Source organism: Leptodactylus fuscus, chromosome 5, assembly GCF_031893055.1.
Source record: "Leptodactylus fuscus isolate aLepFus1 chromosome 5, aLepFus1.hap2, whole genome shotgun sequence".
NCBI lineage: Eukaryota > Metazoa > Chordata > Amphibia > Anura > Leptodactylidae > Leptodactylus > Leptodactylus fuscus.
In genome coordinates, this window is record NC_134269.1 from 29419138 (window position 1) to 29433128 (window position 13991).

Below are 13991 nucleotides of genomic sequence, written 5' to 3' on the forward strand. Positions count from 1 at the left end.
ATTTCTAATTGACTCAATCTTCATTATGTGTGAATTCACCTTTATGGACAGGGAATATTGAGGAAGCCCCAGACAGCCCTATTATTCAGGGCTGGATAGGGACAAGGGACATGAAACTTGGCTCTAAACTTTTAAGGTCCCCCTCATCAAAGGGATCTATAAATCTAGGACTCTGCCATCCTTAGGCTCTACCGTTCTATTGTAGAGCCACAGATTCAGGCTGGAAAATGTGCTCATAACACAGTCCTGATATTCCAGTCTGTATTTTCCTGTGTGCAGGTGACCTATAGCTGACTCCTAAGGGCTAGTTCACACGGAGTTATTTTTGAAGGCGGATTTTGACACGGAATCCGCCTTCAAAAAAAAGGCTCCCATTAACTTCAATGGGAGCAGCTCGCTTTTTTTTCCCGCTAGCGTTTTTCTTTCAGCTAGCAGAAAAAAGAAGCAAGATGCCCGATCTTACCGGGGATCTTGTGGCTGATTCAGCCGCGGCGTCCGCAGTGCGAGACACACTCCTGTTTAGGCCCATTCATTCGGACCTAACCAGGAGTGCAATGCCGTTAACGGAATGCCGATGCTGCATCGGCATCCCGTCGTGGCTATCTGCGCGGAATATTCACAAGGTGGAAAAGGTTTCTGCAACCTTTTTCCTCCGTGTGAACATAAACTAAGACCTGAATAGACCTGCAGCAAACCTAAACAGTATTCGCTAGTGACACATACTTAACCTCTTATGGACGTTGGGCCTTGAAGAGTTGTCCAGGAATTACAGGACTTAGACAGGAGGCGAGGGGGAGGGGGGGGGGACCAAAACTATAACATAATCATCTATCACCAGCATTCTGGTGCCGCTGTCCAGCCCTGCAGAATCCAGGGCTTATGCCGGGAGATGTCCTTGCCTATGTGTCCGCCAGTCAGTGTTCCCCCACATACATCACCGGTTCATTTCCTTAGGCTGCTGACTAGCCTCAGTGGTCACATGCGGCGACATACTGCGGTGTATTTTCATAGTCCGATGTATGGGCCCGTGAGCAAAACTCAGGACAGGTCCTATTCCTGTCTCTTTTGTGGACAGTGCAAACTAGCCGCAATGAATAGGGCTGCGGAACCGTGGCCGGCACACCCAGGTGGTCATGTGCATGTCGCCTAACAGATTAATGAACAATTCAGCACATGCTTAATGCATCTCCGAAAATGCAAAATAAAGTAACACTTACCATACATTTACATCAGTTTTTCAATGTCCTTTTACTTTCCTAGGATGGCAGAAGGCTTATAAATATACTAACACATATTCAAGGAAATTCCAGGGTTCTGTTTCCTAAAGACTATTCAGCTGTGAAGTAACTATGAGGGGCCTGTAATAGAACCCACCCCCCATAAATGACCCCATTTTACAATCTGTATATGTGTTCCTCAGGAATGAAAGAAAAATGGAGCCGAGATTTTCTAATGACATGGTTTTTAACATTTTCCACTGCAAACCAGTTTTCCCTGTTACAAAGAAGGGGTAAGCAAAACAAACCACACCTTCTTATTGGGGTATATTCACACAGCTAAATTGGTACAAGCTTTTGTAAACCAAAGCCAAGAATGGCTACAAAGGGAATAGAAAGTATATAGGAAGTTTTTCTCTCCACATTTTTTGTGCAGAAACTGAGCGGAAACCACACAGACCACTTTATAGTCTATGGGGTCCGTGTGATTTCCTTAGGTAACCTATTTTTTATGGGGATTAGGTTTCCGTTCAGGAGGAGGGGGTCTCAAGCGAACTCCCGAACAGAAACCCATGCGCTGATGTGAACCGGAGCTTAGAGACACAAAATATAGAGACAGTTCATGACACAAGAGGGTTATTGGGAATTACTATCCAGCTTTCCCCTGTCAGGAATGACTCATTTACTGCTGTAGACATCCTCATATCTCTGCCTCACTCCTTCTCCCTCTCCACAGAGCTCATTGTAAACAGAGACTGATTGTGTAGCAGGAATGAGGACTTTTCTAGGGCCATGACAAAAACTCAACACCCCACAATTTTGTCCCAGTGGGGTCTCCTCCCTCTGTCTGATGCAGGTGCTTTGAAACGTGACATGGAAGGAAATATAGGAAAAGATGCTGTGCAGTTCCTCTCTTATTCCTCATGGCAATATAGAAATAAATAGACCATTCACCCAAAATGGTGTCCACGTTTAGTCCAACACTGGTAGTTCTGACTAGACAGTATTGGAATGTGTATGAACAACCCCAGCTGTCAATCAATTTATTCATAAATTTCCAGTAACAACAACAGAGGGACAGAAGGACAGACACTTCCAAGAAAAGATGCTCCACAACACAAATATGGCAGAAGACTGGGTTTCTGTTTCTGACACCCAATATGATCCCCAGTGCAACACACGTAGGGGGCGCCAGCCGTCCGATCTACAATACAAGACACGTAGGGGGGCGCCAACCGTCTGATCCACAATACAAGACAAGTAGGGGGGCGCCAACCGTCTGATCCATAATACAAGACACGTAGGGGGCGCCAGCCATCTGATCCCCAATACAACACACATAGGGGGCGCCAGCCATCTGATCCCCAATACAACACACATAGGGGGCGCCAGCCATCTGATCCCCAATACAACACACATAGGGGGCGCCAGCCATCTGATCCCCAATACAACACACATAGGGGGCGCCAGCCATCTGATCCCCAATACAACACACATAGGGGGCGCCAGCCATCTGATCCCCAATACAACACACATAGGGGGCGCCAGCCATCTGATCCCCAATACAACACACATAGGGGGCGCCAGCCATCTGATCCCCAATACAACACACATAGGGGGCGCCAGCCATCTGATCCCCAATACAACACACATAGGGGGCGCCAGCCATCTGATCCTCAATACAACACACATAGGGGGCGCCAGCCATCTGATCCTCAATACAAGACACATAGGGGCGCCAGCCATCTGATCCCCAATACAACACACGTAGGGGGCGCCAGCGATCTGATCCCCAATACAATACACATAGGGGGCGCCAGCGATCTGATCCCCAATACAAGACACATAGGGGGCGCCAGCCATCTGATCCCCAATACAATACACATAGGGGGCGCCAGCCATCTGATCCTCAATACAAGACACGTAGGGGGCGCCAGCCATCTGATCCTCAATACAAGACACGTAGGGGGCGCCAGCCATCTGATCCTCAATACAACACACATAGGGGGCGCCAGCCATCTGATCCCCAATACAAGACACATAGGGGGCGCCAGCCATCTGATCCCCAATACAAGACACATAGGGGGCGCCAGCCATCTGATCCCCAATACAACACACATAGGGGGCGCCAGCCATCTGATCCCCAATACAAGACACATAGGGGGCGCCAGCCATCTGATCCCCAATACAAGACACATAGGGGGCGCCAGCCATCTGATCCCCAATACAACACACGTAGGGGGCGCCAGCCATCTGATCCCCAATACAACACACGTTGGGAGGTGCAGATACATGACACTGTTTTGCAAAGTTTACAATGTTACTCCTAGAAGTGTGAGGTAGGACTACAAGTCACACCCAGAACACCTGACAGAGGAAGGAAAAGCGTCTCTTGAGCACAGTTCCCACACAGCTACACAGACGTCTCTATGACATGTCCGCACTCACCAGCTCATCTTCTCCCGGGACTCCCGTATGTTCCCGTTTTCTGTCGCCCTTCTCGTTATTTTCCGTCTATAACTTCCGGGTTTGTGTCGGTCTCTAGGAAGTTGACAGGGCTCGAAACGCCCGGAGCGGATATGACGTCACACAGAAGGCGTGGTTTTCGCGGAGAAAAGTTGTGGTACGGCTGGGGTAAGCGTTTCCATAGTGACTCGTTTTGTGCTTAGTGCGCATGCGTGCGCAGAAGGCGGGAATTGTCAGTAGACTAGAATGCGCAGGCTGTGGCAGTAATGGCGTCGTGAGTCTAGCGCCATGGCCGTCAGTGTGTACAGTGTATTGGTGTGTAGTTAGACGATTTGGTACTATTCCGTTATCGGGCCAGCAGCAGCGCATTTCAGCACCAGCTTTCGGGACAGCAGTTCAGTTCAGCAGCGGGAATTACAATGACATCCGAGGACTGCTGGCCCGATGCTTGTGCCCAGTAGCCAGTACATCAATGACCCCCCCTCCATCTCCTCCTCCTTCCAGTGCTGCCCCCCAGCTCTCCTTACATCTACCCCGTACCCTCTCCCCGCCACATGACTAAGCCGATGCTGGCCCGATGATAGAGGCCGTGCTTGTGTGTAGTAGGCAGTACATCGATCGATGCCCTCATCCTCCTCTTCCTTCCAGTGCTGCCCCCCAGCTCTTCTTACATCTGCCCCGTACCCTCTCCCTGTAATAGGCCTCACCGTAAATCTTGAGCAATGAATGCTACTAGATAGCCGCCGGACGCTGCAGAAAGTTTGTCCCTCCGGCTCGCTGTAGCTCACCGTTCCTATAGTCGGCGTGTTTCTTGTCAGGGCCTGGATTGAGCCCCGGTGTCTTTCCTTTCGGTCTCGGTACTAGCGCTGAGGTGAGGCCTAGTCGTGTGGCGGGGAGAGGGTACGGGGAAGATGTAAGGAGAGCTGGGGGGCAGCACTGGCAGGAGGAGAAGGATGGGGGAGGGGGGTCATCGATGTACTGGTTACTGGGCACAAGCATCGGGCCAGCAGTCCTCGGATGTCATTGTAATTCCCGCTGCTGAACTGCTGTCCCGAAAGCTGCTGCTGAACTGCGCTGCTGCTGGCCCGATAACGGAATAGTACCGACGATTTTTTACTGAATTACTCAAGAACTTATGACTATATATATAGAGCTCCTCTCCCTTATTGACTGGGCTGGACTTGGTCATCAATTTTAGGAAAATGCCAGAGGAGAGTCCATGATATAGTTGGGGGCCCTGTCAGCGTTGTGTGATATGATGGCACCTCCCAACTGGCAAAGGGCTGAAACAGGGACCACCTAAGCCCCACCTGCGGCCCGCTCACTCTCCACCCATGTCTCTTTGTACCCACACAGTATAGTAGCCCTGGCACGGTATACCCCCACATTACATACCTCCCAACCTTTGAAGAACCGAAAGAGGGACAAAATGTGCGGCACGCGTGCGCGCCTCGGTAAACTTAGCCCCGCCCACTTTTATGTTGACTCCGCCCATTCTCATTCATTTTTCATGTGCTCCCACACAGTATAATCCTCACCTGTAAATTATATTCCCCCGGCCATCTCTCCCAGTTTCATATAACCCCTTTATCTGCCCCCAGATTCATGTCCCCACCTACATCTCTGCCCCCAGTTTCATGGACCCCATCTCTGCCCCCAGTTTCATGCCCCCTCCATCTCTGCCCCCAGATTCATGTCCCCCCCTGCATCTCTGCCCCCAGATTCATGTCCCCTCCATCTCTGCCCCCAGTTTCATGTCCCCTCCATCTCTGCCCCCAGATTCATGTCCCCCCCTGCATCTCTGCCCCCAGATTCATGTCCCCTCCATCTCTGCCCCCAGATTCATGTCCCCCCATGTCTGCCCCCAGATTCATGTCCCCCATCTCTGCCCCCAGATTCATGTCCCCCATCTCTGCCCCCAGATTCATGTCCCCCCCCATCTCTGCCCACAGATTCATGTCCCCCCATCTCTGCCCCCAGATTCATGTCCCCCATCTCTGCCCCCAGATTCATGTCCCCCATCTCTGCCCCCAGATTCATGTCCCCCATCTCTGCCCCCAGATTCATGTCCCCCATCTCTGCCCCCAGATTCATGTCCCCCATCTCTGCCCCCAGATTCATGTCCCCCCATCTCTGCCCCCAGATTCATGTCCCCCCCATCTCTGCCCCCAGATTCATGTCCCCCCATCTCTGCCCCCAGTTTCATGTCCCCCCATCTCTGCCCCCAGTTTCATGTCCCCCATCTCTTCCCCCAGTTTCATGTCCCTCCATCTCTGCCCCCAGTTTCATGTCCCCCCATCTCTGCCCCCAGATTCATGTCCCCCCATCTCTGCCCCCAGATTCATGTCCCCCATCTCTGCTCCCAGATTCATGTCTCCCCCTTCATCTGCCCCAGTGTCATGCCGTTCTCCCCCTCCTTCATCTGCCCCAGTGCCATGCCGTTCTCCCCCTCCTTCATCTGCCCCAGTGCCATGCCATGTCGTTCTCCCCCTCCTTCATCTGCCCCAGTGCCATGCCATGCCGTTCTCATCCCTCCCTCATATGCCCCAAGTTTCACAGGCCCCCTACATTACTTTCCCCTCAATGTTTAACACAAACAAGTACTTATACTCACCTTCCAACACTCCCCCGCCGTTCTCACTCCACTCACATATTTGTAGGCCCGATGTGATGTCATGAAGCCGGAGCGCCGAAGTGGTAAGGCAGGAGCTGAGCTGTGACAGCTCCTGCTTTACTCGCTTATATGTTCAACTCATCGGCATCCTCCCCAGCACAATTGCCCCCACATTATAATGTCCCCCGCACAATTGCCCTCACATTATAATTTCCCCCGCACAATTGCCCCCACATTATAATGTCCCCAGCACAATTGCCCCCCCTTAAGTTGTCCCCACAGTTTAGTGTCCCCCTCCAGTTCCCCCCTACAATATAATGTCCCCCTCCAGCTGCCCCCCCCCCCCCTTAGATTCCACAACCGTCCTGCTAAATCCAGGACAGCTAGGAGGTATGATATAAGGATTCCTCAAGTATAAACAAACCTTATGGTATTGTCTATTTCTGCGTTTTTTTGGGTTTTTTTTTTTACTCCGAGTCATAACCCTTTTATTTTTCAGTTGACAAATTAGATGAGGGCTTATTTTTTGCAGGGCAAAACTTACTTCATACTGGCCCCATTTAATATTACACACAATGACCTGGGAAAATGGGACAAAATTCATATTGTGGTGAATTCCTAAAAAAAAAAAAAAACACTATCGTGCCATTTTCTTATAGGCTTTGTTTTTACAGCATTTTTTGTGCGGTGGTTTTTCGTGGCATAAAGACTTTTAAAAAAAATTACAAATTTTAAAGAATATGGATATTTGTGTCACCATATCCTGACACCCAGAACTCTTTTCTATTTCCATATTATGTAAGGAGTTGTGTTATGTAGGCCACATTTCAGTCTTTATTAATATCATTTTGGGGATTGTCTGACATTTTGATCACATTTTATTTCATTTATTTTTGGGGGATTTAAGTTTGGGCACCCCTATTAATCTTAATCATTTTTTGTTCTAAATATTTTGGTGTTTGCAACAGCCATTTCAGTTTGATATATCTAATAACTGATGGACACAGTAATATTTCAGGATTGAAATGAGGTTTATTGTACTAACAGAAAATGTGCAATATGCATTAAACCAAAATTTGACCGGTGCAAAAGTATGGGCACCCTTATCATTTTATTGATTTGAATTCCGCTAACTACTTTTTACTGACTTACTGAAGCACAAAATTGGTTTTGTAACCTCAGTGAGCTTTGAACTTCATAGCCAGATGTATCCAATCATAAGAAAAGGTATTTAAGGTGGCCAATTGCAAGTTGATCTCCTATTTGAATCTCCTCTGAAGAGTGGCATCATGGGCTACTCAAAACAACTCTCAAATGATCTGAAAACAAAGATTGTTCAACATAGTTGTTCAGGGGAAGGATACAAAAAGTTGTCTCAGAGATTTAACCTGTCAGTTTCCACTGTGAGGAACATAGTAAGGAAATGGAAGACCACAGGGACAGTTCTTGTTAAGCCCAGAAGTGGCAGGCCAAGAAAAATATCAGAAAGGCAGAGAAGAAGAATGGTGAGAACAGTCAAGGACAATCCACAGACCACCTCCAAAGAGCTGCAGCATCATCTTGCTGCAGATGGTGTCACTGTGCATCGGTCAACTATACAGCGCACTTTGCACAAGGAGAAGCTGTATGGGAGAGTGATGAGAAAGAAGCCGTTTCTGCACGTACGCCACAAATAGAGTTGCCTGAGGTATGAAAAAGCACATTTGGACAAGGCAGCTTCATTTTGGAAACAAAAATTGAGTTGTTTGGTTATAAAAAAAGGCGTTATGCATGGCGTCCAAAAAGAAACAGCATTCCAAGAAAAACACATGCTACCCACTGTAAAATTTGGTGGAGGTTCCATCATGCTTTGGGGCTGTGTGGCCAATGCCGGCATCGGGAATCTTGTTAAAGTTGAGAGTCGCATGGATTCCACTCAGTATCAGCAGATTCTTGAGAATAATGTTCAAGAATCAGTGACGAAGTTGAAGTTACGCCGGGGATGGATATTTCAGCAAGACAATGATCCAAAACACCGCTCCAAATCCTCAGGCATTCATGCAGAGGAACAATTACAATGTTCTGGAATGGCCATCCCAGTCCCCAGACCTGAATATCATTGAACATCTGTGGGATGATTTGAAGCGGGCTGTCCATGCTCGGCGACCATCTAACTTAACTGAACTTGAATTGTTTGTCCAAAATACCTTTATCCAGGATCCAGGAACTGATTAAAAGCTACAGGAAGCGACTAGAGGCTGTTATCTTTGCAAAAGGAGGATCTACTAAATATTAATGTCACTTTTCTGTTGAGGTGGCCATACTTTTGCACCGGTCAAATTTTGGTTTAATGCATATTGCACATTTTCTGTTAGTACAATAAACCTCATTTCAATCCTGAAATATTACTGTGTCCATCAGTTATTAGATATATCAAACTGAAATGGCTGTTATAAACACCAAAATATTTAGAACTAAAAATGATTAAGATTAATAGGGGTGCCCAAACTTTTTCATAGGACTGTATATATATATATATATATATAATATATATATATATAATATATATATAATTATATATATATTTTACTATATATATATATATATATATATATATATTTTAATATATATATATATACCGTATATACCGTATTTTTCGGACTATAAGACGCAAAATTTTTGGGGAAAAGAAGGGTGCGTCTTATAGTCTGAAGGTGGCGCCTGGCATCCGCTGTAATAGAGAGGCGGAAGCCGGCAAGTGATAGACGCCATTACAGGTGCCGGGGCCTGAGACATCGCTGCGCTCCTCTGCCCTACATGAAGCCAGCAGCGGGAGGAGTGATGCTGCTATTCCGCTCCTCCGTCCCCCCGCCGCTGGCTTCATGCATGGCAGAGGATCGTAGTGATGTCTCAGGCCCCGGCGTCTATCCCTCCCCGGCATCCGCCTCTCTAGTACAGCGGATGCCGGGTCAGTATCAGCGGCCCCTTCTCCCCCGGGGCCGGTCCCCACTGGCCCCGTACCTGTAAAGTTGCAGGCCGGCTCCTGCGCGGCGATATCGCAGGAGCCGACCTGTTCGGGTGACAGCCGGGAGCCTAATGAGGCTCCCCGGCCTGTCACGGCTATATTAGTATTGCGGCTGGTCTCTATGACCAGCCGTAATACTAATAGACAGAATGTCCCATAGTCGGCAATACAGTTGTATTGCCGTCTATGGGACTTGCGATCAAGCGACCGCAGGTTCAAGCCCCGGGGGGGAGAATAAAATAGTAAAAAAAAAAAAAAGCTTTAAAAATATGAAATAAATAAAAGTTCTAAATCACCTCCAGTTTTTTTTTCAATACAAGGTGATCTAAGCAATAGATATCCCCCAAAATGGTATAACTAAAAATTACAGCTGGCCCCGCAAAAAAAACGCTCTATGCATCTCCATACAGCTGCAGGGTCACCTGTCAATGTGGCCTTGCAGCTGTTGCAAAACTACAACTCCCATATCCTATTAATATTATAAATGTGAAAGTTTGTGGGTTTGTGACTTTGGATGTTCGGATGTTTGTTCCTCAATCACGCAAAAACCGCTCCTCCGATTTGGCTGAAATTTTCCACAAACATAGTCACTACACTCGATTGCGCAATAGGCTACTTTTTGTCACAATAGCGCACATACGTTTTTCCCAGGACCCCCACAAAATCCAAACTCACATCACTATCTCTGCAATCTCACACACTTTGGACCCCGATTTGGCTGAAATTTTCCACAAACATAGTCCCTACACTCGATTGCGCAATAGGCTACTTTTCGTCACAATAGCGCACATACGTTTTTCCCAGGACCCTTTCGATGTTCGGATGTTTGGCGGTCAATCACGCAAAAACTGCTCCACCGATTTAGCTGAAATTTTCCACAAACATAGTCCCTACACTCGATTGCGCAATAGGCTACTTTTCGTCACAATAGCGCACATACATTTTTCCCAGGACCCTTTCGATGTTCCCATGTTTGGCGGTCAATCACGCAAAAACCGCTCCACCGATTTGGCTGAAATTTTCCACAAACATAGTCCCTACACTCGATTGCGCAATAGGTTACTTTTCGTCACAATAGCGCACATACGTTTTTCCCAGGACCCTTTGGATGTTCGGATCTTTGGCGGTCAATCACGCAAAAACCACTCCACCGATTTGGCTGAAATTTTCCACAAACATAGTCCCTACACTCGATTGCGCAATAGGCTACTTTTTGTCACAATAGCGCACATACGTCTTTCCCAGGACCCCCACAAAACCCAAACTCACATCACTATCTCTGCAATCTCACACACTTTGGACCATAGCAAGCCACAAAATTCATATTACCCCCTACAGCAGAGGTCAGCAACCCCTCGCACACATGCCAAGAGTGGCACTCCTGCCATATTTCACTGGCATGCCAGCAGCACAGGACCTGCAAGAGTTAAATGAAGTCTCTGCTAGAGCTGAGGCATAATGACACTCCCCTTTGAGAGGGGTGCAGGAAACCCAGGGGGTGGAGCTTAGTCGCTCAAGTCTCTGCCTGCTATAGTGATAGCTCCTGCCGAAGCTGCTAGCAAACTGAAAGTAAGAAACACACAGCTCCCTTCCTTTACTTCCTATTCTCATTAATGTCAGGCATGGGGTTATTAGTTTAGTGTTAGTAACTCCATGTGCCTCACATTAATAGGAATAAACCCCATCATGTCCCTCATATTAACCCCTGTGTGCCTCATATAAAGGTTACTAATATGTGAGACATGGAGGGACTACTAAAAGAACTCAGTAATGAAGATACTTAATTATTACCTCCAAGTCTCTCACATATCAGTAACTAGAGATGAGCGAGTACTGTTGGGATCAGCCGATCTGAACAGCACGCTCCATAGAAATGAATGGATGCACCTGGTACTTCCGCTTGGACGTAGCCAGCGCGCTTAACCCCCCGCGTGCCGGCTACGTCCATTCATTTCTATGCGAGCGTGCAGTTCGGATCGGCTGATCCCAACAGTACTCGCTCATCTCTATCAGTAACTCTTACACAGGGGTTAATGTGAGGGACATGATGGGGTTAATTGCTATTAATAAGAGGCGCATGGAGTTACTAAACTGTCATGCACAGGGCCAGACTTTATGTTGCTTGCTCAAGAGTATCCTGTGCCCAAAACTTACATGTACTGGCGCAAAATAACAACTCATACAATGTCATATATCAAAGTATATTAACCTGAAATACCTCTGTCCCAAAGTCACTATGTACAGTTTATACCAACACCGTATAGTGGCTGAAATACAAATTACATTCAACACAAAAGTCTCATGTGTTCTCTGAATTACAGCAAAACAAAGATACACAGTTACATTTTATATCCCATACCTTATAAACAGTACGAAAACCTTACCCGCGCCTGTATATACCCACTGCTACAATCACCGCAGACGAAGTCGCGGGTACCAGCTAGTATTAAATATTTTACCAGTTTTTGCTTCAAAATTTTTTTTCCCTATTTTCCTCCTCTAAAACCTAGGTGCGTCTTATAGTCCAGTGCGTCTTATAGTCCGAAAAATACGGTAGTCTCATATATGTAGGACAGGGGATATGTGGCCAATTGCGGGGGTCCAGTGGTATAATGCACCTGCAGCCCTATAGAAGTGAATGGAGCGCCAGTCACACATCGCACTGGCACCCTATTCACAAGGAGGCCTTAGAGGCCTCACAGTCCTCCTGATCACTGGGGACCCGGCGATTGGACACTTATCCCTTTTCCTTTGGACAACGGATAAGTGGTCATAGCGACACAACCCCTTTAACAGCCGCGAGCAGTTCAGAAACCAAACTCTGAAGTGGGTATCTGATGTATAGGTCCTCATGCACATGACTGTGTGTGGTGTACAGGTCCGTAAAAAAATGCATGGATGACATACGGATTGGTATCACCCACCCGTACTTTAAAATGATTGGACCTGCTTGATATTTTGCAGCTCTTCACTACAGACCAGACACACATTGGTAAAAACTGTGGCTGTGTGTACGGCCCTATAAAAATGAATGGGTCCATATTTGGTCAGGTGCTTATAGCCTTATACAGCAAGCACCCACACAACAAAGCCCCCCAAAAAACAATGGAAGAATTGCAATTTTTTTCCAACACAAAAATATTTTTTGCCATACTACTTTGCAATACATTATATAGAAAATTGAAAGGTACCATTAGAAAAACAAATTGTCACTTTTTGCCCTCTATTGTAGGGTTTACACTACTGTTGGATTCCGCTCAGATTCCGCCTATCATTACGGAGACAAACGGACAGTACCTGATGGCTATTAGAGATGAGCGAACACTAAAATGTTCGAGGTTCGAAATTCGATTCGAACAGCCGCTCAATGTTCGTGTGTTCGAACGGGTTTCGAACCCCATTATAGTCTATGGGGAACAGATACTCGTTAAGGGGGAAACCCAAATCCGTGTCTGGAGGGTCACCAAGTCCACTATGACACCCCAGGAAATGATGCCAACACCTCTGGAATGACACTGGGACAGCAGGGGAAGCATGTCTGGGGGCATCTAACACACCAAAGACCCTCTATTACCCCAACATCACAGCCTAACAACTACACACTTTACACATTCAAAAAAACCTCTATCAAAGTGGGAAAATACCTGGAAACCTTCTTTACTCCCCAAATGGATGGACACAAACCCCAATTTAAGCTCAACAAACAGTAACAACCACCCCTTTAAATCACGTTCCCCATGACAACCACAAATGGAATAGGCAATGGGAATTCCAAAAGCCCTCACCCTTAACTGTCATTTTGAGTGTGTGTGTGTGTGTGTGTGTGTGTGTGTGTGTGTGTGTGTGTGTGTGTGTGTGTGTGTGTGTGTGTGTGTGATGTGGTAAGACCTTCCAAAATTCACTTTTCTAGCCCTTAACATGAGCCCTTCCAAACAAAGTTACAGGACCTTAAGCTGAGCTACCAGCAGAGATTGAGGCCCTTGGCATGAGTAGAGCCTTGCACCAGCAGTGTTTTTGGCACTTAGGGTGAGTTGAGCCTTGTACCAGCGTGTGTCCCTTAACATCAGGCGGGCCCTAAGTTCTGCGCTTTGCACAAAAGTTCCACATTAACTAGGCTGAATGGTACAAAGATTAGTAGGCCCGAGAACCAGGAACAGGTCTTGCAATGGCTGTCGGATAACGCTTAAAGCTCATTGTCCACCAGCCAGGCAGCCTCTACCTCCTCTTACCCAACAGTCTTGTCCTCCTTCCACCCAAAATTCCCAATCTTCCCAGAACAATAACCCCAACTGTCCCTGCTCCCCAGAGCTGTTCTCCCTTCCTTTGACTGTACCGCAACCTGCCCCTCCATTTCGAGATTCCACGGAACTAACAGACGAGTATCTGTGTCCAGATGCTCAAACACTAGAGTCTCCTCCATTCCATCTCCGGTCGATTTGGTGGCAGATGACCAGCAACCCACCCTCATCGACGACGATGAGACGCAGTTGCTGTCAGGGCAGCCAGTTGACATGCGCATTGTGCAGGAGGAGGAGGCGAGACAGGAGTTGGAAGAGGAGGTGGTGGACGACGAGAACACCGACCCCACCTGGACAAGGCAGATGTCAAGCTGGGAAAGTAGTGTGGATGTTGAGGCAGGTGCAGCACCAAAAAGGGTAGCTAGAGGCAGAGACATGTCCAGAGGCAGAGG

At 47.4% G+C, this 13991-nt stretch overlaps 1 protein-coding gene across 1 annotated transcript in view; it reads right to left on the bottom strand.

Annotated features, from left to right (window-relative positions):
* Positions 1-3775, bottom strand: part of BIN3 (bridging integrator 3) — a 40473-nt gene extending 36698 nt beyond the window's left edge. The window contains exon 1 of the mRNA XM_075272701.1: positions 3666-3775. Coding sequence (XP_075128802.1) covers positions 3666-3673 — 8 coding nt within the window. The 5' untranslated portion in view covers positions 3674-3775. The remainder of the gene's footprint in view (positions 1-3665) is intronic.
* Between the last annotated feature and the right edge of the window lie 10216 nt (positions 3776-13991).